The sequence below is a fragment of the Onychostoma macrolepis genome, chromosome 23 (assembly GCF_012432095.1).
Source record: "Onychostoma macrolepis isolate SWU-2019 chromosome 23, ASM1243209v1, whole genome shotgun sequence".
Classification (NCBI taxonomy): Eukaryota; Metazoa; Chordata; class Actinopteri; order Cypriniformes; family Cyprinidae; genus Onychostoma; species Onychostoma macrolepis.
This window is the reverse complement of record NC_081177.1, coordinates 7,314,927-7,342,154: the sequence shown is the minus strand read 5'-3', so window position 1 is coordinate 7,342,154 and position 27,228 is coordinate 7,314,927. Positions and strand designations below refer to the sequence as shown.

General features: G+C 36.3%; 1 protein-coding gene across 4 annotated transcripts in view; it reads right to left on the bottom strand.

The window, feature by feature from the left end:
- nhsa (Nance-Horan syndrome a (congenital cataracts and dental anomalies)) overlaps window positions 1-27,228 on the bottom strand; it is a 102,374-nt gene continuing 75,146 nt past the window's right edge. Inside the window, exons 1-11 of one of the 4 annotated variants that reach the window (XM_058763844.1) lie at window positions 23,126-23,473; window positions 21,120-21,272; window positions 19,654-19,790; window positions 19,521-19,565; window positions 16,818-16,880; window positions 11,788-11,983; window positions 8,874-8,921; window positions 6,985-7,116; window positions 3,976-6,843; window positions 3,751-3,874; window positions 1-3,658 (exon numbers count right to left, since the gene is read on the bottom strand). In XM_058763844.1, coding sequence (XP_058619827.1) covers window positions 2,962-3,658; window positions 3,751-3,874; window positions 3,976-6,843; window positions 6,985-7,116; window positions 8,874-8,921; window positions 11,788-11,983; window positions 16,818-16,880; window positions 19,521-19,565; window positions 19,654-19,731 — 4,251 coding nt within the window. In that variant the 5' untranslated portion in view covers window positions 19,732-19,790; window positions 21,120-21,272; window positions 23,126-23,473 and the 3' untranslated portion in view covers window positions 1-2,961. Of the gene's footprint in view, window positions 3,659-3,750; window positions 3,875-3,975; window positions 6,844-6,984; window positions 7,117-8,873; window positions 8,922-11,787; window positions 11,984-12,520; window positions 13,246-16,817; window positions 16,881-19,520; window positions 19,566-19,653; window positions 19,791-21,119; window positions 21,273-23,125; window positions 23,474-27,228 lie in introns of those variants that run through there. The other 3 variants (XM_058763842.1, XM_058763843.1, XM_058763845.1) reach the window with 3 other exon arrangements.

The following is a 27,228-nucleotide window of genomic DNA, read 5'->3' as shown; positions in this document are numbered from 1 at the left end:
TAAAGCAGTCACATTTATTGGCCTCTTCTATGCACATTTACTAAACAGCCAGACAAGCTGGTTTTAGAGACATTGTACAATGGGACTTTCCACAAAGATTACTAAAAAATAAATACAAGACTCAAAAGTGTTGCACAGATCAAAAATATACAAAGGCTTATAATTAATGTAAACTTTGAAAACATTTTACATAAGAAACACCCTGGAAACGATTTTAAAAGGTATTCTATTTACAAGTTTTTACAAAAAAAAACAATAATAATAATAATTTTAGTTGCTTGAAGACTTCAGTCTAGTACCAGAAGAGACATCACGTAACTGTGTGTGTGTTCAGTACAGCAAGTGTTTGTTTGACTCTGAAATCCTTTGGTACACAAATCTTTGCATGTTACCATTCACCAAGCATGCTTTAACTTTAACAATATTAGATTTCAATTCATAATTGCTTTTGCTATGTGTTAACTATTCCTGTTTAAATAGCCTTAGGTACAGCAATAGACAATGTGAAAACCTTCACAAACATACTAAACATCAGTGCAAATTGTAAGGTTAGACTTTACAATGTTGGAATGGTAGCTTACAAAATCGTTTACCTCTGTCTTGGAGATGGATAGTGAAAGTCTTTGCCAACTTTTAGATTACTCAGGTTTGTAAAGGTGCGTTTTATACTCTTTGTATAACATCTTTACCTAAAACTAGTTAGTTGTTAGTGATCGAATAGTTGAGGACAGCTTAAATACTTGATCCAAAGACTAAAACTCACCAAGCAAGGTAAATTGCAAACACACCAGAAGGTCAATGGTACAAAGGAGAGAAATGCCAAATACACCACTGGACACCATTAGGTTTCAAGGGATCATTAACAGAGTAGCTTATGCCATTAATATTTTTTTATATTATTTATAAGTGGTTTTATTTTCTGCATTAAATTCATCTGTCTTTTGAAACCAGTGTTTACCAACTAAAGCTTAACCTCTGAAAAGAAAAACATAACTCCTTAAATCCATAAATAAATCTGCAATCATAAATTTATCAAAGCCCAATATTTCATAAAAGCCAGCAAGATACTAATAATCCTTTCGCTTTAGTACCAAAACGAAAAACACAAGGTGGCTCTTGGAAACTGATTTAAAAAAGTAAGCCGAACAATAACCAAACAGTAGTGCAAGTCCATGTTTTTTCATCTGTCCTTTGCAACCTTTTTTACAACCTCTTTCCTTTGATTTGCATCCTTTTCAGCACATCCTCATACGCACAGATTTATTTGTTGCTCCAGCAAAAGAAAGTCTTCATCAAGACACAAACCCTCTTACTGCAGACTTGCTCTGTCTCTCAGTCTGACATGACTCTACACCTCTGTAGTCTTTCTTTGGATATTTTACTGTCTGTGCTACAAACAGCAACAGCATTGAGAAAGGAATATGTTTTCCATCAGTTTCAAGGACGATACCAAACTTTAAGTCCTTCTTGTAACGTTCCTCATTGCCCTCTCAACATTGCAAATTCAAACCCAAAGCAACACAAACTGCAAAAGCCTCCTGACCAAAAGCACTTCCACTACACACTTCTAAAAACTTCTACTTATCCTTCTACAATATTATTCTGCCATAGTCCTTTTTCTACATATAAATGTCTTTGAAAAAGATTGTCAAGAGTGTTTCTTATCAGATTTTTGACAAAAACAGTTCATGGCCTCACAAATCTTATGAGGCAAATTCCTTGATACTCTTAAAAAATTATGTACCAATATCGGCTCCTCTCTTTTATTGCATGCAGTTAATTTGATCTATTAAAGTGAAATATAGAAAAGCTACAACTACTGCGGTAGAGGCATAATTTCAAGTTGGCTGTAAAACGCTTGCACAGTATTAGTCCTGCTGTGTGGGTCAGTGATCAATAACAAAAAATCACTTCACAAAGAGCAGAATTATATATATACTTTAGAAACAATTGGTACAGTATTCACAGAATACGTTTAGTGCCTGTGTTGTAGCTGTTGTCATTTTTCTTAGATCAATTTATTGATATAGAAACAATGGGTTGATTTTTTTTTAAAGAAATTTGCTTAAAAAAGATAAATACTGAATGAAAGGGAAGAATCATGTGGTCATTAATTACAGCATTGCTTTAAAATTATTAGATGGTGCATTAAAAAGCTCAATATCTTAAAAAAGGCCAAATATGGGCACAATTTGCCTATTACCTTCGCAAGCTAATGTCATTCAAAAATACATATATATTTTTTTTAAATTTATATTCTGTATATAGATATTTATTTTCATGTCACTTTTTCTCTTGTGGCATTTTTGTAAGATTTCTTTAAAATGACTGACATTTTTTCAGTACCAAAAGAAGTGCAAAATAGTGGTTGGCCATCAGGATATTCCAACACAGCTACATTTCTTGCCCAATAAGATCCAGTTGCGGGCTAACTCGAAAGCACTTAGCCCATTTATGCTACAGCTAACTATACAAAAGGCCACTCTTTGATTGTCCCAAGCTGTCTGCCATAAACAGTTTGTGTGTAAGGTACAAGAAAGATTTTCCCTTCTTTTAATACCATCTGGACCCATTTTCACAGTCACCCCAGTACAGTACTGTTTTTATCTTTCTTAACAATGTTAAATGTGTGTGACAAAAAGCATCCGCAATTGATTCACTGTGAGTAATTACAAAGTGATGTATTTTTACCATGTAGTTTTCTTCACTCTCGTTCTAAAATGAAAGGTACACAAACAAAGTATTCACATAAAATAAATATGTTCATGGAAGTTATTAGAACACCACTACTAAAAATTATTATTAGAATGTTTTGTTCTTCTTGATACAAAATGGTACAGATGCTACGTAGTTTGTTTACAGTCTTCTTAAGAACAGAATTGAGTATGTCAAGTGCCCAGCATTATTGACTTGATGTCAAAGATTGTGTCTAGACTGATTCTAAAAGTCAAGATGTATTTTTCAGGAGGAACGGTCATCGTGTGGGCTTCCATCTGAGTTTTCTGTTTCCCCTTCTGATATGGCCTGCATGGGAGCAGTGTACAGCCGACTGCGTGTACTGTAGCGGCTGCTATTTGCAGCTGGCGGCATCCTTGACCGGCCTTGTCTAGTTGAGGCAGATGTGGGAAAAGCTTTTGGGGAAAAGCCCTCAGCATACGATTTGGGAAAGGGGCTGGGCATTTGCTCGGGAGTTCCCTCTGGAAGTTGCTGTTGTAAAGGAGAGAGTGGCTCCTCAAATGGTCTAGAACCCTCCATCAGGAGCTCGCCGGGGCTTTTGGGTGCAACGGGGCTCTTAAGGATCTCTATAGCTGACATGCGATAACTGGAGTCAGACCGACTTCCTTTTTTCAACAGCAGCAATTTGAACTCTTCATTTGAGGTACTGGATTTTTTGGCACTCCTGTAAATTGGGCCCGGGGTTCTCTGAGCCCCAGTTTGAGTAGATGGACTTACAGGCATGTTTGGGGTGCTTGGCGAGGTTGCAGGATTAGTAGCAGAGCCATTCCCAGAAACAACAGCTAAACGGCTTACAGGCATGTTTGGGGTGCTTGGTGAGGTTGCAGAATTAGTAGCAGAGCCATTCCCAGAAACAACAGCTAAACGGCTCCGCACTGACATTTCTCCAGAATCTTTCCTGCCCAGCATTTTTCGTTTTGACCTGAGATGGCAAAAAACAAAACAAGAGACAATAAACATTTTGCGATTTTCAGTACTTTCTCAGATCATCAGAAATCTACCAGATAAACACACCTGTGAATCATGGCAAAGAGATCCTCTGTTGTGCGATTTTTACTTGGTGAAAGAAAAACGCTATCATCCTCGGTTTTGGATTCGTCTGTCAGAGGGGACACGGTGGGATCGCTTGGTGTGGACTCTGAAATAGAAACTCTGAAACTTATTCCAATTCAAAATGTCTAAACTTTACACAAAATGGCAGCTAGTTTACTTAGTAATAGAATTATTACACAAACAAACCTTTGCTGAAATAATCCTCTGTGTCTGGTGTTGACCCTTCCTCTACAAGTTCCTGTGAGGCACTTCTGGTTGGAACACCTGATGTTACAGATTCTTCTCCAGCACTGCTGATTAGATAAGCTTGCAATGTCTCTGATCTTTGATTGACAATATCAGGCACTTGGTCAAGACTATCTGACCTCTTTCCTAGACCATTCTGACCAGGGCTTCCCTCATTTGGCTCAGATTTCCATGGCTGGATTTGCTCCACTTCCAGACTACTCTGGGGAAATAAATTATTTGAGGTGTTCTCCTCTTCTGCAACTTCTCGAGAATTTTCAGACATCACTTCATCCATGTTCACCTGTTCAGACGGGGCCTTAAAAGCAGTCATGCTCCAAAGAGGTGATGGGGCTAATCGGTCATATCTATTTCTTGCACCAAAATGGCTTGCTATATTCTTAGCAGCTAGTCCATCTACTGGGGTAAACAGTGATTCACAATTGTCCTGAGAGGAGGTTTCTGTGAGAAGGGGTCTATAGGGTGGAGGCTTCCTAGTTTCATGGGGTTTATTGTGAGTAGGTGGGGTAATGATAGTCACAGTGGGACACTTAGGCCTAGTGGCAGTATCAGTTATAGGTCGATCGTGGCTCCCTTCTCCAGATTTGCTAACTGAACGTAGTTGAACTGAACGAAGTACCGTTGGAGTGATGGCCAAAGGACTAGTGACTGCCAGCTCATCACTTGAAACCGAAGTTGCCAGACTCTCACGCTTGGTTTCTGCTGAAGCTGCTGTTTTTTGTTTGCTCTGGTGGAGGATGTGCATCTGGTTTTTGTGAATTGAAGGCCTGCTGACATTGGGAAGGGCACTTAGGTCAAGATGGGAGGGAGGTATGATAGGCAATTCCAGGTCCCTTTTGGATGAGTACTGCTGCAAAGACGCAAGTGAGGACTTCCTCTCTGGGACTTTGGGTTTCCTTTTGCCACCAGTAGGGGACATTGGGTGAGCGTTTGGGAAGAAAGCCGACGGAAGAGATGATGTTGGTGTCTCTGACTGGCTTGAGTAGCCACTGGAAGGTGACGCTAGACCTACCAGCTTTTCCGGTGAAGGCAATCTAAACTCACTTTCCACCGATGGTAATGAAGGAGTGGTGGCCCTAGATCCTGACTGGGAAGTCTGGGATTCAGAGCTCTCCTGTGACTTAATGCATTCGATGACAGTGGTACCCGTAGCTGTGCTGGAATTTGACAATGATCTGTAAGGATCATTGGATTTCAAGTCATTAAGAAGCCAGAGATCTGCATATTCTGACTGGACAGCTCCCTCGTCCTTGAAAGAATGTGTTTCTGTGGAGCCAAACAAAGCAACTTCTGGAATCTCTGTAGAACTCTCAACACCCCAAGCCCCCAGTGGCTCCTCACTCTCCAGCTGACTTGAGGAGCCTCCGTTCAACCCCACATGCTGTGTTCTCTCACCGGAAGACATAGATTTGTTCTGACCGACAGCATTCTTTGGTTCGTTCTTGTCAGTGGGAGGTCCAACATGGCTGCTTATTTTCTTCAAGGATGAGCTACGTTTTGGTGGGGATGGCTTCACCTTTGGTTTCCTTAGAGAGAGACTACGTCTCCCAAGTGTGTTTGTTTGATGTCCATATTCTGCCTGCTGTTGGTCTACAGATGCATAGTTATACGTGAAGCTTTTGCTACCTTTAAGACCACAGTCAAAGTGCATGGAGGTATAGTAGCCCTCAGCATCTACAGAAAAGTGTGAGGTGGTGTCAGCCTTTTCAGATGGTGGCCTATCTGTTAAACTTTCAAAAGTGGCTATGCTAGCAAAACTGGGACATTCTAGGATATTCTCTGCCCTAGAGTGCTCAGGACTGAAGTCGGGATGGCAAGGCATGTTGTGCCTGTAGTGTGGATAGCTCCACTCACCCTCACTGGCAGTGCTGACTCCAGCATCATCAAGCATGTCAGTCGCAGTGGAAGTAAATGAACCTGTCCTATGGCTACGGAGGCCTTGTGATCGGTCTCCAGGATATGGATCAATAATGAAGCCGGTGGAGTCATCATTAGTATTGGTAGCTGCATTCAACGATAGCTCTGAATCACAGTGGGATGATCCGGTGAGTGGGGGTGAGGCTGCAGGTGGAATGGTCTCTGATGTCTGGGAGGGACAGGTAGAACTGCTACCACTCCAATTGCCGCTCGAGGACTGGTGATCCTCCTTGTGGTCCATCTGGCTAGTCAGCACACCAGCATTGGAAACGGAGTGAATGGGGCTACTGAATGTATCAGAACTGGAGGAAATCTCACAGCTACCCATGTCAGCTTTCCGAGGCAGATGGGATCGACCCCTCTCCATCCAGTCATGATCTGTACTTCCAGCATGCTGCTTGAATTTCAAACTGTTATGCTGGCCCTCTGGGATTGCCTGGTCATCAGTGCTTTCTTCATCATCCTTTAGAATATGTTCCCCTGGGACTGGTAGGAAGTCCTCTGCCTCAAACGGGGACAGTTCTTCCTCATCCTCCTCCTCGTCATCCTCATCACTGTCATCATGACCTTCATCCACAAGTCGCCCTCCCTCACGCGGGAGGCTTCGGGAACGCAGACGGGAGCCTACTGAGGCGGTGAACATTGTGTCAGAGTTGTCAGGCAGAGAAGATATGTTGCCTGTGGAATGGGACAGTGACACAGTCACGCCCTGCCCCCTTTGTGCTCTGATCCGTCTACGTGAGGGTGCAGCCCCAACAATCAGGAATTCTTCTGTCTGGCAACCAGAGTCCTTGGTGTTGAGACGAGAGAGCGTGAGATCCTCTTGACAAATTTCAGGGTTGGTATGGACTATCACTGTACGTTCTCTGGCCACTGGAGACTCGTCAGAATCTAAAAAACAATTAAATATTTTTTCAGTAATAAATAATGTTTTATACATGCCATTTACTCTTATATGCCTTATTCTTTACTGTAAATAAACAAACAATGAAAACATAAAGAGCAATAAAAAAATGTGACAGGTTCACACACCAAAATCTTGCTGCACGCGTCTGGGAATGCCAGTGATGGTTTTCCGTCTCCTTAGCTTCCTTCGCCGTTGAAGAACTGATTGCGAATGGACTAGTGAGCAGCGCACACTGGCCTCTCTGTCAAACCCAACCCCTGCAAAGAGCACCAGACATGTGAGAGGCTGTTGGGTGCAAGCCACTTTTTTCTACTTCTACCTCCCATGTTTCTCACACTCATAAACCACTGAGATATTTGATGCAAAAAACAATATTTTAGTCAAGGTGAAAATAATGTATCTTAACTAATATTAATAATAATATATGTATATATATATATAAAGTACATTTTATACAGAGTGTATATTTTAAGGTTTACAGTATATAACTACTTTCACGTCACATATACAAAAAAGTCTGACTTTCTACATAAGTTATGCATCAATATACAAGGTTAACAACACATCTCAGAAGAAAAAAATAAATGTATTATAAAATCATAAATGCAACAAAAAGATGGTTTTCATTCATGTTAAAATATTTTAACTGACACAAAAGTACACTGGACAATACGCAACATCATGCAAGGTGAAAGGAGCGACATATTCAGGACGTCAGAACAGAAAACAACCAGGGTTGAAAATGGGAGTATTTCTGTCCTACCCGACCCCAGCCTTACTCTAGACTGCAGTCTGCTGCTGTACTCTTGAGCTCTATTTGTTTTGATGTTTGTCCAGTGTCATGCATCATGGCTCTCATGTGATTGCAAGGCTTGGCCCTTTGAGCACCAATTACACCACTGTGCCTGTGATGTGCAATTTCCAGTCAACACTGTCTTTGACTCAATCCTTGCTGACACACACCTCAAAAATCCCGTTCCAGTCAAGCCCAGAGTAGATATATTTGGCCTCTTTGTAATTCTAATGCAACTGATTAGCATGCACAAAACGCTTTCTTGACTCTTTGCATTTCCTGGCACAAAGTAAGTTACCACGACAACTAAGAACTTTTTTGTTTCAAATTTCATGACTTGCAGATTTTAACCTACTTTCCAGTGTGTCTAATACTGTTATTATTCTAATGTATTTGGGTGATTCTTCAGTTTGGGCCCTTCTAACAACTTGAAGAAAGAAATTGTCAAAACCATGTTTCATCTATGTTAAAACATTAATCACATGTCATGGAATAAAAAGGGTCTGATCATGGCTTTATTCAACCTTTAACTAGAAACAGTAAAAAAATTAAAAAAATAAAATAGATAGCGGAACAGCCCATGCTTTTACTTTTTCCTATTTTTTTTTTTTTTTTGCCTCTGTCTGTCAAGCATTTTCCTGAGATGTTTTTATGGGAATTAGCAAAAGGTCTAAAATGGCAAAAGTCTAAAGCAGGGATCCTCAAATCTGGCTCGCGAGATCCACTTTCCTGCAGAGTTTAGCTCTAACCCTAATCAAACACACCTGAGCATGCTAATCAGTGTCTTCAGGATCATTAGAAAATCACAGGTAGGTGAGTTTGATCAAGGTTTGAGCTAAACTCTGCAGGAAAGTGGATCTCGCGAGCCAGATTTGAGGATCACTGGTCTAAAGCAATTATAATCTACCCTTTAAAACTAGAAACTAAAAAAATCACACATTTACTTTTGCCATCTATGTTTCAGGACTACTAACTCTTCATTTATAAAGTTAGTGGCCACTTAGCGCTGACTTATAGCAGCATGTGCTAGTAATGTGAATATCAAAACAGCTTTTTTCATTAAATTAGAAAGTTACAATAGTCAAAATGAGAGTGTTATTATGGCTGAGATGGCAACCCCTTCTCTCTCTCTGCACATTATTCTAGATGGTGATGGTTAGGGAATGAAGTGGCACTGATACTGAAGGGGGAAACTTAATGGACATGTAAAAGATCTCTCACTTAGGAAAGCTGATATCGCTGAAGGGGAAGTAGCGTTGGCGCCCTCCTCTGAAAACAATACACGCAAAATTCAGCGTTCTCACAAGGTAATCCTTCTGTTCATTGATGCCAGAGGAGAACTTTGGTCAAGATGATGATACTCTCAATTAGATTTAGTTCTGAGGTGTAACATAGACTGTTCGATAATAACTTTCATTTATAAACCATTAATAAACAGTATGTAATGCTTAACAGATCAGTTGTTAATATATATTCACATAACTAGACGTATGAGATAATATGCTTGTTAATGTTTACTTACGAACTTATTAAACACTACCTAATAATTAACAGATTGTTATTTCATATAAATTAAAATGCTTATGTCATGCACTTTTCAAAAATCTAAAGGATTTTAACAGAAATTTGTTAATGTTCTTTCAAATGCTAACAAATGTCATTAAAGTTCAGTTCACATATTATCTAACATTGTAAAATGTGGTGAAAAAAATAGCTTAATTAGTCATTTTAAGCACATCACAAACTATTCATGTTAACATATTATTCACTCAATCACAGTCTGTAAAGGTCACATATGTGACCCTGGACCACAAAACCAGTCATAAGGATCCATTTTTTGAAATTAAGATTTATACATCATCTGAAAGCTGAATTAATACGCTTTCCATTGATGTATGGTGCATGTATTGTTAGGATAGGACAATATTTGATCGAGATACAACTATTTGAAAATCTGGAATCTGAGGGTGGAAAAAAATCAAAATATTTAGAAAATCGCCTTTAAAGTTGTCCAAATGAAGTTCTTAGAAATGCATATTTCTAATCAAAAATTAAGTTTTGATAAATTCATGGTAGGAAATTTACAAAATATCTTCATGGAACATGATCTTTACTTAATATCCTAATGATTTTTGGCATAAAGAAAAATCGATAGTTTTGACTTATACAATGTATTGTTGGCTATTGCTACAAATATACCCCAGCGACTTAAGACTGGTTTTGTGTTCCAGGGTCACATACTTGGTCTGCGTTTGTTGTGTAGTATTCTATTATTTACACATCTTTACGAATCATTTATTAATCATTTGTTCATGTTTTTGCATTACCCAATCTCGTTGGGTTGAAGTTGAAACTATTCATCATTTGTAAATGTTTATAAATGTTTAGTAATCATTAGTACTTTTACTAGCAGTCATCTCGTCTTGGCAAAAAATAAATAAAAAAAAAGGCCCAAATGACCTGAATTCACCCTATTTTCACACCTTTACAAATAATTTATTAATCATTCACTCATGTTTTTGCTGAAGTTAAGACTAATCATCATTTGCAAATGTTCATGAATGTTTATTAACCTTTATGGGCATTGGACTTTTAGCTGCTGTAACAACATTTGTGTAAAGTGGGGGTGGTTAATTAAATTTAGCTAAATGTTTGCTAGGTCAAAACACAAGTTGTAATTTGGGTGCAAATCATGTTTTTATTGTCTCAACACTTATATCAGTATACTACTGTACATACAGTCAAACCAAAAATTATTCAGAGACCAGATATAATTTTTGATATTTTTTTTTACTAGTGGGTGCAGGACACTACAGTTCATTTATGTAAGTGAGGAGAGCAAAATAAAGTAAACTGTGACATATTATACCCAAAAATTCATCATACAGTCGACTACCAGTAAAATTGATACAAATATGGTACCAAAAATTATTCATACACTTTAACCTGACCAAGTGTTTTTTTTTTTTTTTTCATTAATTGCTAATGAAAATTTTTTACACCACAGGCTGAACAAAACTAAGCATTGCTTGGTAATTGTTTGAACTAAACTGGTATTATCTAATTGTGTACTTAAATTTGACAGCTGACAGCTATTCAACAAAATTCATTTTTGAGACAGTCTAACAGAAGGATGGCATTATCAAGATGAATTTGTTCTGACAGTTTAACTCTGAGTTCTTGTCAACAATTTCAAAACTATAGCGAATAAACTGTGATAATATGAAAAATGATGGTGTCTGAATAAATTTTGGTTTGACCGTTTCCTTGAATCATACATCAACAAGGGAAAACAAAGCAGTTTTTTTTTTTTTTTAAATAACACTTATTAATTTATCAATATTTTGTAATATAAACAGTGTTCCCTTATAGTAATTAAATTAGCCCCTGTACACTGTTGACCCCCTTAACCAACCCTTAAACCTACCCATACCATCAAACCTGTCCTTAACCCTACCTGTATCACAACTCTGTAGCAGCAAAAGTGTTGTACATTAACAAAAGCTTTTAATCATTGTATAACATCTGTTAAAATCATTTGTAGATTTTTGAATTGCATGAGATACACAAAACAGCTAAAATATATTTATAAAAATAAAAACACGAAATGTATTTGTTATGTTTGGAACTACTACTACTACTACAGTTCATTGTCAATGACAGAAATTACATTTTAATCAAGAATTAGCACAAAGGCTCCTGGCATTATCTGTTAAGGTTCAGTGTTACAGTGTAGATTTTTGGAGCATGTTTTACTAGAAAATACTATTTTGGTATTTCCCCTTCAAAACTTCATGTTTAATTCAATGAGTTACTTGCCCTTTCTTTGTAATTGTTTGTGAAATCTACTAGCAATTTATGTGTATTATACACTTTTTTTTTTTTACACACATTTACAACAACACTAGATTCTAATGGACCAAAGTTCTCCTTCAGTAGTGACAGCGTCACCAGAATTGAGCCCTATAATATGTACTTGAGAAATACTAAAATGAATGCAGCCTTTAATTTTCCTTATAATAATGAAATTATTTTACAAAAAAACATTATATGCTGCTATGAACTACCATTTAAGTGTCATACTCAGCCCTGACTCAGCATGCATTATTGACAGCAAACACTAGGGGGCATTTACCTGTTACGTTAATGGGAACGATGTATGAGCTGATGACTTGAGAGTCCGTCTTCATCTTCTCCTCTGGAGAGGGCAGTGGTAAGATTCCAGCCCAGTTGGTCTGTTTGTCCAGCGTCGAGGGCACATTCGGGATCGGGCACTTCGGCCAGTGGCTCAAAGCCACCACCTCTGAATCTGAATCCACTGGAGGAGCAACCTAGAAGAACATTACGGAGATGAATATGAGGTTACTGAGGTTGGGAAATCTTTTATAGATGTATCTAACAAATCAATGATGGTTCCACTTTCTTCAATCCTTAAAACCGCATGAATTCACTTGATAAGTGCAGTGCATGTTTCTAAATCGGCAAATTTCCAATTGGAACAGGAAGTTGGGTTCTTTTTCTTATAAAAAAAAATCACCAAAAAAAATCTATTCTGATTTCATGAGGTCTGTAAAAAAAAGTGGAACAAACTAACTTAAAATTGGAGAAAATTTACATTTTTAGTTTTACATGCACATGCATAAAGAAGCACTGAAACATGCAAAGCAAATAGCAATGGAGATGCATTAGTGTACAACAGTTTCAGGAAAAAGTTATAAGAAATGAAACAACTGCATATTCTCATGAAGTGTACAACACAACGCAAGTTCAATTCCTTTTTCAGCTGTCACTCACAGCACCAGCTGAAGTACACTTGCTAAATCCTGTCAGATAATTAATTTAGCAGTTAATCTAATCAGTTAACTTACCTTGTGGAGCTTACAGAGCGTTAACTAAAGAGGTTTGGAGAGTTTAGTGGCTGTCACCCAGCCACATATGAACATGCACAGTGTTAAAGCGAGCTGTGATATTCAGTCTTTGTGTGTCCCTTTCCCAGCCGGCCAATGAGGATCTCACAATAAACAGCAGCCAAAAAAATGTGTTACCACGGAAACTTCTCCCAAAACCAGAAGAGGACGAAAAGAAAGAGGGAAGCGCCACAAAAACAGACGGACAGAATCAAAGGGAGTTTATGACCGTTTTGTTTGCCGGCGCTGAAATGAGGGGCAAGGGGTGAAGTGGAGTTTTGAAAAACACGGGATCAAAGCAGGAAAAAAAAAAACAAAAGAATAAAGGAGTGTATGGAGCCAAAATGAGCAGGAGAGGAGGGAACTTAGGGGGCTGGGAAAGAGCCAAATGTGACGGTTTGATTTCTCCATCTGGCTTGTGTTCAAAAGCTATTTTGATTAGAAAAAAAACGAGACATCAGGGGAATGAAAGAATGCCATTCATGAAGTTCAGCAGCAGAAAGAGAGAAACACAGAGCATAAAGGAGCACGAGGAAACCAGAGAAAGTGAACCTTATAATGTCTACAAAACCTATGTCTAGAGTTCAAAATGTAACTTTTGGCAATCTTGCAATGGCAAGTGATTAAAAAATAAGTCAATAAAAATATAAATAAATAAAAAACATTAAACATAATAATAATAATAAGTTTTTTACATAATGTATGTGTGTGTACTGTGTATATTTATTATGTAAATATAAATACACACACATGCATTTATATATTTAAGAAAAATGTGTTATATTTCTATATTAAATGTAATATATAATATAAATTATACAAATATAAATATATACATGTAAATACATGTAAATATTTTCAAAATATATCCTGTATGTGTGTGTATTTATATATACATAATAAATATACACAGTACACACACATATATTACATAAACAAAAACGTTTATTTTGGATGTGATTAATCGTGATTAAACATTTGACAGCACTAATAATAATGCATTTATATATAACTAGAGAGTAAGACCTTATTGTGAGACATTACATAATAAAATAATAGTAATAATAATTATATATATATATATATATATATATATATATATAAAATAATTAGCAAATAGTGACAGTGTTTATTTTTCCATATTCATTGCAACCATATAGGACGAGCCAGTATGAATACGTAAAACTGCATAAAAATCTAAACCACATTCTGATTTTGTTCCTTGTTTTTCATTATTATCCCATCTATTCCATTATTATGTGTCACTAAATTGATTTCTGGTCTGGAGGAAAAAACTTGCAGCATAAAACTCTTAAATCTTGTACTGGTTGTGTTGATGAGAGATTAGATTATATTTCTTTATATTATATATTACTTTAAATAACTTCATATATATATATATATATATATATATATACACACATACATATATATTATTTCTTCATTTTACTTAAAAGCATGCATTATGTTGCTATCACAGCCAGTAACTTTAAGAAATGAAGCTATTTTTTTTTTTTTTTTTTACTTTAAACTTATTTTGGACACTAAATATGCCTTAAAATGGATTGGAAAAGACAGGCAACAGCAAGTGACTGAAGAGAAAATTTCAAAAGGGAACTCATGACAGAGTATTCGCTCTTTAAAGCATCAATCTTGGAATCAGGCACTCAGGCAGGGGTTTGTGGGTAAGCCACAGTGCCGGGAGTTGATGGGCAATTATATTTTTCTGCCACAGACACACACACACAGTCAGACAGCAGCTCTACCCTGGAAACCCTGTCATTAAGAAACCTCAGACCTGCGCACTTCCGTGTGTGTGTGTTTCCCGTAGACATTCCTCACATAGTATTTCAGGAGCATAATGCTGGAGAGGCTATGAAAAGGACTGTGTTTATTAGTCTGTGCTAGTGTTGATTTATACAGCATTGCCAGGGTCAGAAACAAGGGCAAAGATAATGAAGATAATTTAAAGTGACTTGGATTTGCAAAAACATATGGAAGCCCATTTTCATATGTTATTAAAAAGGGTAAATTTTATCTCACAATTATGTGTGTGTGTGTGTGTGGGGGTGAGTAAAAAAATTGCAAGTTCTGGGGCCTCATTTATAAAAACTTTTGAATGTTAGTGTATGCTCTTATAAAGGTCAAAAATGCCCCTGACAATCAATTCACACACATTTTCCATAATTCAGATTTGCACACATATGCACAGAAGATCATTGTTTTGACAATGGCATATCCAGATGAAAGTTCAGGAGTACTGCTGATGTTAGAAGGTAGTAGCATCAGAAAACAAGTTTTAAAGAATTATAGATGTTAGACAAACACAAAAGAGTCCCGTTAAGATTTGGTTGACATTCAGAAGTTAACAATATCTGATTATATGCTTATAATAAAACATAGGAGTGTTAAATAACAATAACGTCTTGAAGGTTCTACCAAACCAAATCATATGTAAGCTGTTCTGTTAAAACACTGATCTGGAAGCAGTTTTGGCAAGGGGTGCTCCGATTGATCGGCTACCGATCACTATCGGCCGATAATCGCTTGGGGATGTTTGATCGGCGGTCTCTAAAAAGGCCGATTTCAAAAAAACGATCTCAAGCTGATGATGCGCTTGCAGAGAGAGATTTGGCACGACATGCAGCGGAACCGTCTCAATCTCTGTCCGGTGCGGGTAAAATAATTATAATGCTGAAGGTGAGGTACAATTCATATTTATTCATTAAATAACTTATAAAGTAATTTGAAAACCTTATGTGAGACGTAATTTCACAAACAGCGTGAGTGAATCACCGCGCTCTCTCTCTCTTTCTCTCTCAAAATGCGCAAACGGCTTCAAATCAAATCGCGTCTGCACTAAGCGAGCTGCATGCTGAACAGTTGACAGGAATTGTCACTTGCACAATCGAGGCAGGGTCGCGTCCTCATTATAGTTTATAAATTGCATTTCTTTTTAATTCTTGCCAGTGTTTAAAGCATTCAGCGCTCGCTCGCTCTCCTGGAGACCGTGCGCTCATGCACACAACACGTATATTTTCCGCGCTCATCATAACGGATTAGAGCGTTCACACTGCACACGGCTGCGGTCCGGCGGTGCGTCTGCAGCAGTGCAGAGATCGTTTCCACTGCACGCGCCGAATTAAAGTAACATCGCATTGTTTGCAGTAAATATGAACATGGATTGACACGAAAATGTAGTATAATGCATATACTTATGCATATAATTAAAGTCTACTGTGTTTCACAGTCAATACATGGCTTTTTGGCTAGGTTTAAAGGGAAAGAGCACTTTTAGATAAACAAGGCAATAATAAATGGTAGCCTACTCGTGGAGGTAGAAAAAAAAGTCCTTTATGAACCGCAGGACTGCTCGTAATAAAGATTAAATGCAAAAGGTGTTTCTTTGAGTGTTTCTGTCAATGGTAAGTTTGTGATAACGTAAGAAAAGTAGTTTAAATGTTTTGCCACTTGAGCAACTTAATATATAAATCTAGAAGTAAATGAAAAAGTAAAAAGCATTACATAATGTGTTGCTTTGCTTATATTTGTGTTTAAACACGTCTATGAAAAAATTGTATTACTGAACTGTGTAAAAAAAAAAAAAATCACAATGCTGAAAAAGCATTTTTAGTGACAATGTTTGGATTTGAAATCAAAATAATGGATAAATGTTGTGTTTGTGGTAAACAGCCACAGATCAGTTGCAGACTCCTGTGTGAAAGCGCAGTCAGTGCTGCTTCTGCACCGCACATGGACTGCATACACACTGCAAACAGAGTAGGCCTATGTGTGAACCTGGAATAAAAGGCCACCTCATATACAGCTCACAAAATCAGGCTTGTGCTGTGTGTAAGCTATTGCACAATTGTAAAAACAAAAATGCACTGCATGATCAAACATTTAGGTGAGATAAATATAAATTTTTGAAAAATGTCTAAAAAATGTCTCTCACAAGAGTCACCTAGGAGGGGAATTCATTCTCAAAAATGAAATTCAGGCCCTGAATAAATGTCTAAAAATCCGGATTGGAGTATCACTATAAATGATTCTACATAATAAAAAGAAGGCTTTAAAAAGATCGGTATCGGCAGATACTGCTTTCTGTGATCGGCAATCGGTGATCGGCCTCAAAAATCCTGATCGGAGCACCCCTAGTTTTGGCCTCATCCCCACGATTATGATTTGATTAGGGATGTAAAACTGTTTCCAGATCAGTGTGAATGTAGGATTTAGGAGACATTTGGGGGTAAAATACCTTTCTGCTCCATGGGGAAAAATGACAACACTCAGTAGGGGAGGAGGACCGGGTGCTTTGGAACTAAAACACATACAAACACAAAGATGGACATGAATGTGAGGATGAACACGAACACAGAAATGAACACAATGAGGGTGCATCTGCTTTAACATTGGAACTGAAGAACAAACTGAAAGAACAGCTGTGATTCACTGTGCTTGTCAAAACGCAACCTGATAATACAGATTTAGGTGATTATATATAATTAAAAAGTCGTCCTCAGTTCTGCAGCAAAGAATCATTTACAACACTCAATTCACATACAGAGTTATTATGGATTATGGACTCATATTTTGGTCAAAAGTGACGATTTAAAGTTAAAATGCCTTAATGTTGGATTTTTTTTTCTATTGATGGACTGTAGTGGTGTGGATTTCTTTTGGATTATTGTGTTGTTTTGGACTCTCATTCTGACGGCACCCATTCACTGCAGAGGATCCATTGGTGAGCAAGTGATGTAATGCTAAATTTCTCCATATCTGTTCTGATGAGGAAACAAACTCATCTACATCTTGGATGGCCTGAGACCAAGTAAATAAGCACATTTTCATTCTTATTTATTTATTTTTTTGGTGTGAAATATTCCTCTAAGTCATTGTGTACTAAGTACAGATACGTAACCCAGCACAGATGACTGAACACCTGTCAGCAACCCATGAACATCCTGAAATAAATAGTGTTATTATAGGAGGTTTAACAATGAAATGAACGTTGTTTGTCCACATGGCTGGCTGCAAAAGATGAGTTATTTTCATAATGACCAGTCTGGTACAAATAAGTAAGTACTTAATGTCCTTAAAGCATGACATCCAGAGAGACACTCCCTGTTTTTTTAGATCAGCTGGATCAAAATAATCATTAAATCATCATTTGACTGAAAGAAATTGGCAACCTGGCTAATGTAGTTATTTACCTGCATCTGCTTTACTCACAGTGAGTCACTGATAAATGAATAATCTAAAACATTATGATTTTATGAACATCAATGCAAAGAAAATGTCCAAAATCTCTAAATTACTGAAGTACATGCATGTTGGTAACATACTTTGTAAGATATTACCCTTGTGAAAAAGAAGTGTGCTTAATTGTTTTAAGTGTGCACTTGTAGCATATTTAAAATCCTAAAAGTATATTTTTAAGCAACCGTACTTGCAGATAATATAATATTAGTGAATTAAAATGTGTATATAATAAGTGTAAATACACATTCATATATTTCTTAAAACACTTACAGTCAGTACTTTCAAAAAGGGCACTTTCTAATAATGTCAAATGAAAAGTTTTTTTTTTTTTAAATACATGTTAAATCATTATGTTTTAATTATCTTTTTTATCATGCATTAAAGTACACATTTTGATGAGTTGACTAGCATATTAAAGCACTTGTAAAATATTTGATTATAATTTTAACTGTAGTGTGTTATTCAATGTTACATTTAACCTGTTAACTGCCTGGCAATCTTTTTTATTAGCCTTTCCCCCATCACATATTTTAGTAATCATCCTAAATTAGATATTATTTGAAAGTTTAAAGACTCAAAAATTCATCCTGTGAAACCATTTTGAAATTTGACATTGTGTTATGGAAATGGTACTTTGAATTATTTTAGCAGGCTCCTCCCCTACAGTGGGCAGTGTCAAGTGTAATATTACAAAATGTACTTCAATATTTATATAATAAAAACAAAACAAAATAATATTGGGATATAAATTTATAAATTTGTGACAGGAAAATGCATTTTAAAAATTCAGTGGAGTTTGGGTGCCACCCAGTGGCTATTGTTGGTATAGTGACAAAAAAAAAGAAAAAGAAATCTCACAGGAACTATTGATTTCAAATGATAGCAATTTTTGTGATAACTTCAAATTTGGAACATAACTTAGTTAGACATGTAGTTTTGATTTTATAGCAATTTTAGATTCCAAAATATTTTGTCAAATATTTATTTTATATAAAGTAAACTTTTTTAGTAGAGTACATTTTCTTTACAGTAAACTTAAACTTCTTTTCAAAACTTTATTAAACTTTTTGCCAGCCTTAGGCATGTATTCCAAAGTGTTCATGAATTGAGTTTATTAATTGTTAAGTTTGTGTATAGTCATGTCTATGTTCAGAAAGGAGGTGACAGTTAAGAGGCTAAAGTTAATATAATAATTACATTTAAATGTACTGAACTGCAATTTCATCATTTCAAATGTGTATTTAAATATATTTAAATACATAATATACAACTTTCAATAGAAATTACATTAAATTGAATACATTTTAGTCTACTGTAAATGTTTGGCAGTAAACTTTAACCATACTGTATTTCAAAGACAAAATAAGAAATTATGAAATTATATGCAAAGACATACAATTTAAGTAGGTCACTCTCTTAACACTCATAAGTTCAACTAATTGCATTTAGTATAAATTTAAACTATTATATATTTTTATTTAATTTCAAATAACATGCAATAAACTGTCCGAAAATATTACATTTATTATGCGCTTAAGTATATTCTTTTAAAATATGTTATTCGTGTAATAAATACTTTTTGAAATACTTTTTCACAAGGCAAAAATACAAAAAAAAAGGACAACATGGATGAAATCATTCAGCTAAAATCAAAGATCTCCATGCAGTGTTTGAGCGTGGCACACAGGTGTGTGTTTACCTGTGCTTGTGTTGTCTGAGTTTCTATGTCTCTCTCTGTCCTTTCCTAAACACACAGACACACCATCATCAACACTCCGTCTACAGGAATCACACTATAGATCAGAGCTGCAGACTGGCAGGCCAGTGTTTACCGTGGTGAGGGGTCTGTCTCTCTGCTGGCGTCTGCGGTGGGCGCGGGGCGACGGGTAGGTGGGCATGGGCGGAGCCATGGAGATGGAAATGGTCACCCTGCGCTCTCTCTCGCTGACCTCCTGCCTCTGCTGCTGGTCTGATGAGCAGTTTCACACACAACAGACAAATCCGTGAATCAGTTTTATCAAAAGTTGAATTAAATCTGGAACAGAAAATGGTGCTGGACGGGTTACACTGAAGCTTAATTCTTACTGTTTGGGTGTGTTCAAATCACTAACTTTACCTTAGAGTAATATAATAACAGTGGTGCTTGCAAGCACAACTAGCATTTAGAAATAGCATAGTGTGAGTTATATGAAATCATGATCATAATAATAAATCATAATAATGATGTTTTGTATTTGTCCTTTTTTTCAATTGTTTTACTGTTGGTTCTTTTTGGTATTGTTTTACATTTATAATTGATGTGAAAATTGGAGATTTAAAGATTTAATGATTTAATGCATCATAGCATGTGGATCATTTTTGTAATTTGACATTCTTTTGCTGTTTTTCCCACTTTGCATTACACATACAAATAAATTTATTCTGTTTTAAGAATATACATTTTCATATTACTATAGTTTTAATCCTGTCATTTACAGTGTTGTTATTGTTGACTTATTAAAAATCAAAAATCATTTCTCTTATTTCAAATAAACATTAAATAAAATAAAATATTATAAATATTAGACAAGAAAAAAAACGTTAAACTTAACTAATCTGATGAAAATTAGAAATATTGTTGTGACTAATAACTGAAATAAAATAAGCTTAAAAGTGAACTTAAAAATAAACTAAAACCATATAGAAATATATATATATATATATATATATATATATATATATATATATATATATATATATATAAACTAATAAAATGACCAAAGCACTTGACAAAATTACTAAAACGTAAAATAAATGAAAATGAAAATGAAAACTCATTGTCTATCCTGTCATTTACAGTGTTGTTAACAAACTAAAACTAATACAAATATTTGATAAAAATATATAAAAATGTTGAAATAAAATGAAATGGAATATAAATATTAGATAAAAAAAAAAAAAAAACTTACAAGCGAAAATTAGAATTGTTTCTAATTAAGCTAAAAAAAAAAATATATATATTTTTTTTAAATTACAAAAATTTAAATGAAAATATAAAAACAAAGCTAATTCAGAATATTAACAAATAGTATAATAGTATATAAATAATACTAAAATAACACTGGTGGTCCTTTAGAAAAAAGAAAAAAATATCCCATTATTTATTTGTGATGCTTCCATCTTCCTCCTCTAGAGGGCAGTGTTTACTACCAGTGAATGGAGGATTTTGACTAGAGAGAACAACTTTGCTTAGATGAGCCCAGAAGGTGTTCACTGGGTGATTGATATCTGATCAGTATTGATTTATAAGTGGTCTAACCTCTGTACAGCGCCCGCAGGCTCTGTTTGGCATTTCGATGCAGTTCTTCCACACACGCGGGCCGAGTCGATGGCAGGAACACATTTCTCTGCAGGTGCCATGGAGCCTGATAATGTCCACTCAGCTTACTCTCAGTGTCCAGGTTAGATAGAGCTGCAGATGAAAGAGAAAATATGTTGCCAAGATATCACTTGTACATTAGTAACCATACGTTTTATCATTCATGCTGACATCTTTAAGATCTTTTTTTTTTGGTCCAGAAAACATATATTTCTCCTTATTTAGCATAAACCTCAATAAATTTTGCTAGATTCAGGCATTATTGCACATCCTTTTGACTTTAGCTTCACCAAAATAATCTGTTCACACAAAGTGAAACAATAGTCTTCAGTTGATGAGCTGGTTAAGAATGTAGACCTTTAACTCAGTAGCTAAAAACTAAACCTGCTCTAATGACTTCCTCAAATGCTTTCAGAGAACCTGCAACTGGTGTGAAGAGCAAATAAACTTAGTGGCTGATCACATAGCCCAACATTAGCAAAACAATAGTGCAATCTGCCAGTGGCTAATGCATCACTGTGTGAGAGACAAAAGGACTTAATGGAGCCAAACACCTGATTCATGAGCCTAAACCAAACACCTCTACACCCCAGCACAGTCGCTAAAGTCACTCTATCTCTATACTATTTGTGGTTGAAAAGTAAATGCATGTTTTGTGATTACACATATTGCAGACACACACATTCATGTCTCAGTTATGAATAGATATAGAGTGTCTGGCTGGGATGCTGCAGGCAGTTTTGACTATAATGTTAGTGAATAGACATACAGCTCCTCTTCCTCTGCCGTCATTAGCACACATCAGCATTAATGCAGCACAATCTAGGTCACAAACTCAATAGAGGACAACTCTGTGTCTGCGTTATCTCTGTGTGTGCTCCTTTAAGACACACACACGCGTGCACACACACACTTCAGTATCTTGCACACTTTACAGCAAAAAGACATTTTATGATACAAATAATAAATGTGCTTTAATGTTCAGTAAAGTAAAAACAATTTGCCAGTATTCTATGGCAACATTGGGTAAAATCAGGTAAAATAAATATTTTTGTCTTGTTTTTTAATAAACTAATATGTGACAATATTTAATATAAATTTTACTTAGCAGATTCAAATGTACATTTAAATGGACTTATTTTCCCTGATGCTTTTATGCAAAATGAGATAAACTGCATTCGGGGTATATGTTTCATCAGTTTCATCTCATTTGTCATTCTCCAACAAGTAATACACTACTATTTCAAAGTTACGGGTCTTTTATTTTTTATTAATATATATATATATATATATATATATATATATATATATATATATATATATATATATACTTTTTTAATTTTAAATTAATATTTTTGTTCTTCAAGAATGCATTCAGTTGATCAAAAGTGACAGTAAAAAATGACTATTTCAAACAAACGCTGTTCTTCTCAACCTTCTATTTATCAAAGAATCCAGAAAAAAAAAAAACAATTGCTTTCAATGCTGATAATAATCAGAAATGTTTCTTCAGCAGCAAATCAGTATATTACAATGATTTCTGAAGGATCATGTGACACTGAAGACTGGAGTAATGATGCTGAAAATTCAGCTTTGCATCACAAGAATAAATTGCTTTTTCAATACATGAAAACAAAAAACAATTTGAACTGTACTATGTTTTCACAATAATACTGTTCTTACTGTATTTTTGATCAAATAAATGCAGCCTTGGTGAGCATAAGAGGACTGCTAAAACATAAAACAATCTTGCCAACCCCAAACTGTTTATTATCCCAAAATTTACACAAATCACATTTAAAGATGATCCACTACAACACAGACATGCTGATCTGCAGAGCGTGACATCACCCTAACAAAACCTATTCCAGAGAACTCTTCTAAGATGCATCATGGACCTTGTTTACACCAGACAAGAGGCGTCTGCTAAACATTTCCTCCAGTACCTGCTCTGTGTCATCCTGGACTCTTTCAGCTCAGATGCCTGTTCTGCAGACCACCTCTGCCATCCCATACCCCTTTCCCCTTTGTAGCTTTGCCAGATTATTCCTCTAATTTTTGCCCTCTGAGGATTTCTCCCATCTGGGACTGGATTCAAAGGTTTTGTTTGAGGGGAATATCTATCTGGAAGCAAGCTGGACCGGAGTTCTGGATCTTGATCAAAGACACCTGACTGTGAAGATGAAATCCTCAGATGTAATCGCTGCCTTTCACTGTGAAAAATAAAGCGTCCAGAGACAATTTCACATGTCACAGGAGAATCTGTGGTTCAGAGAAAAACCTGCTTCAAAGTACCCATGCCGGCCTAACTTGTCCTCTAGAACCAATACACTGATCTGAAGAATGTAACATTAAGAACTTTCCTCCATAGCAAATCAAGAATTCAACATCACTTTTAAAAATAAAGGTTCCAAATGAGGGCTTTCTCGGCAAAGCCATAAAGGAACCATTTTTGGTTCTCCAAATATACTTCCAGTGATCAGTTCTTAAAATAATAATTTTTTCCCCCAAGTGTAATAATAATCTGAAGAACCTTTTTCCACTATAAACAACCTTTTGTGGAATAGAATGTTTGGATGTTAAAATCCATGGGTCGGTAAGATTTATTTTTAATTCTTTGAAAATCTTTCCTGCTCAAGGCTACAAATATGGCATTAAAAATATGATAAAAACTGTAATATTGTAAAATATTACAACAATTTAAAAGGACTATTTTCTATATGAATATATGTTAAAATGCTCAGCTCTTTTGCTGTAAATATCAATGGTGCAGAATCTAACCTTGATATGGTTTATTAACCTTTATAACCTGAAAAAGGTTTACAGCGATTTACATCAGTGACAGCAACCATTGCCAATGCAACCAAACAGTGCAAACTTAATGCAAATATATGATGTCATGCATTATGGAAACTCCCAATGGGAATCCAGAGTGTGGGTCATGTGATCCATAGACTGACTGGCTGTAGTGTACACTCTGCGCCTCTGAGAGATCATAAGTCAAGTCAAAAGATCTAACCTCTGATCTCAAGCTTCATTATGCCAAACATTCTCAATGACCTTGAAAATATGCTTAGTGACCGTTGTTTGAAGGAATAATCTAACAAATCCCCAACAGCATGTCAGTTTCTGTTGTTTAATTGCACTTGCCTGTATGGATGAGGGGAAATCGTAGCTTGACTTACCTGAATTTACCCTAGTTTGATGTTTATTTACAGTGCCACCCCTCTAATCTTGGGATGAAATGTTCCCATCCATTAGTCTGAGATGACTCATTCTGTGAAGGCCACAGCATGGTAAATAGGGTGATGGTGACTGGGCACTCAATGTGGTGGAAAACACAGGGAAGTTTTAAACCAGGGTTTCCAAGTATGCTCCCCAAGGGTAGACCCCTGCTGAGGACTGAACTAATGCCCTTCTTGGTTGTCTTTATCCAGATAGACATGGCTCCAGTCAACCATGGTGATGATGGTAGCATCTCAGTATCTCAGCCCTTGAGTCCCTGCAGCCCACCAACTCACCATCAACACAAAACCACCACTGATGTCCTAGATGCCACCACGCAACTAAACACACACACACACACACACACACACACACACACACACACAAATTACATCATGCAACTGAACACACACACACACACACACATAAAACCTTGACACCAAAACTACATACACAAGTTGAGTGTAATGCCAAATTTTCATCAATGTCTGAGAAAAGCTTTTATACCTGAATGAATTATTTGGGTAGCACATGTACTACAGGCATGCTAAATTTACATTTCACAAATCTAATTTAATTTGCAAGTCTACATTCAAAATGTTTATGCTGACATGCACATCATTTTTATAATAATGTAAGGGGTTTGGTGGAAATAAAAAAAAAGTATATTTTGTTGAATTTATCACATATAATAGATAATGGGGGACTGCACTTTCAAAAATAAATGAATAAATAAATAATGCTAAAAAGTTAAAATATTAAAGTATTAGTATAGTATTTTAGAATAAATTAGTTAACTTGTTAATAACGTGTTAACGCAAATTCATTTTAATGGCACTAATTTTATTATCGCGCGATTAATGCGGCACACACTTTCTGTTTGACCCGTGGCCTAGCCCGTAGTTGGAGAAATGGAGATGCACAATGTTGCCAACTTAGTGCCAATGCCTAGCGACAAATCTTTAGGGTTTGCCCAAACCTTATATAGTTTCTGAGACTCGCCGGTACTGCCGCGCGAGGGCGAGGTCTTGCTGTCCCAGTGCGCGCACACACCTTTCTCTCTGTGCGTCTGCATTGTTCAGCGAGTGGCGGAGAGGAGCAGCGCTTTCAGTTAAACACAGATATTATGTTGCATCTCTAATTTTAGTGAGCTTCCCTGTCTTGCAAAAATGTAAACAGGTTTGTGTAAGTACATTGCTCAGTGCAAAGAAAGAGAAGTAATGGGAACCTGGTATTTCTTTTTTCACGTGTCTAATAGACATGAACATGTTCTTTGAAAAATCTATATGTATATAAGAGGTTATTTATAATCTTGTGCATGTTTTTGTAGCAAAACTACAGAATTGGTGTGATTTGACCTAAAAAACTGAATGTTCGGTACTGTGGGAAGGGTCAAATGAGGACAATGCATAAATAATAAAGTGCATTAAAAACAAATGCCAACAGTGATTCTGACCCAGAAGCGTTTCTATAAATCCATAATAGAAAACACAATAGGGAGCTCACAAACCTTTTTACCTACACATACTGAAAAGCCAAAACCAATATTGATTCTCATGTTGAGACTTATAGGTTCTACCTGCATATTTTTGTTTTCATTCCTTTCTGTATTAGACAGAAAATATGCTAGAAATGGGAATTTACTGCCAAGCAACAATAGATCATCTAGAATTTCTCAAGCTCAGTCAGTCAGTTAATCCAGGCCGAGGTAGCTGTGCTAGGGAAGGGGGCTGGGAGCTTTCTTCCTCATAAAGCTGTTTGGTTGTTAGTTGTTTAGCAGCATGGGGTAAAGAGCAACCCAGCAGTGATCTCTAACAGCTCTTTCTTTCTATCCCTCCACAGTCCAAACACCTCAGTCATCTCAGAGAGAAGGGCATTTGTCTATGTAGGTCCATTCAGCAGCTGTTGCACCTAATTGATAAACACCCTAAAGTGTTTCCACTCTAAACTGAGAAAAAGAAACAAGAGGGGTGAATTTACCACTTTTGAGCATAGCATTTCAGTGCAAAAAGGGTTGCACATTTCCCAGGTCATCACGGAAGCAGTTGTTCATCAAATTATGCTTAAATAATAGATATTGCTCTTTAGAACTGGCCATCAATGCATTCAACCAAGCGTTAAACAACAAAGACAACATGCAAATAAACATCACTATCAACGGGCACAATTCTTTCTTAGTGAATTCCCCCTTCTCCACACAAATCAAGATAAATCTCAAAGGTGGACAAAACAGTCATCTCCAATGCCTCTCCTCTACAAAGACATGAGTAAACAGCTCCTAAAAACAATAGAAATGGTTCATGGAGACCACTTGTCTACTGATGGTATCATCTGAGATAAGCCAACAGGCTTATTCTGGCATGAGAAGTGGAGATGGGAAACAGAACCGGTTTTATCACTGAACGTTTTCCTTTCCTGATGTTTTTCCCTGTTTTCTTTGCTATCTTTCCAAAGTCAGTGCTATTCTTCTATCATCAATGTTATCCATAGATTGAACATGTAAAACTGCAATTTTTAACACCACAGATGGAAAGCTAAGCCGAAGTTGGAGGCCTTGGCGTGGAATCATGCCGGATATTCCAAAACCGCAAACATTCATTTTCATTTTGGATGTAAAATTAATAGATACTTCAACTTATTACAATGGAACATATTTAAGAACATTTTATGTAGTTACAGTGTTGGATTTCATAGTGCTCTCAGCAATATCTTCATCTCAGCTCTTTTGCTGTAAATATCAATGGTGCAGAATCTAACCTTGATATGGTTCATTAACCTTCATAACCTGAAAAAGGCCAGCAATTTACATCAGTGACAGCAACCA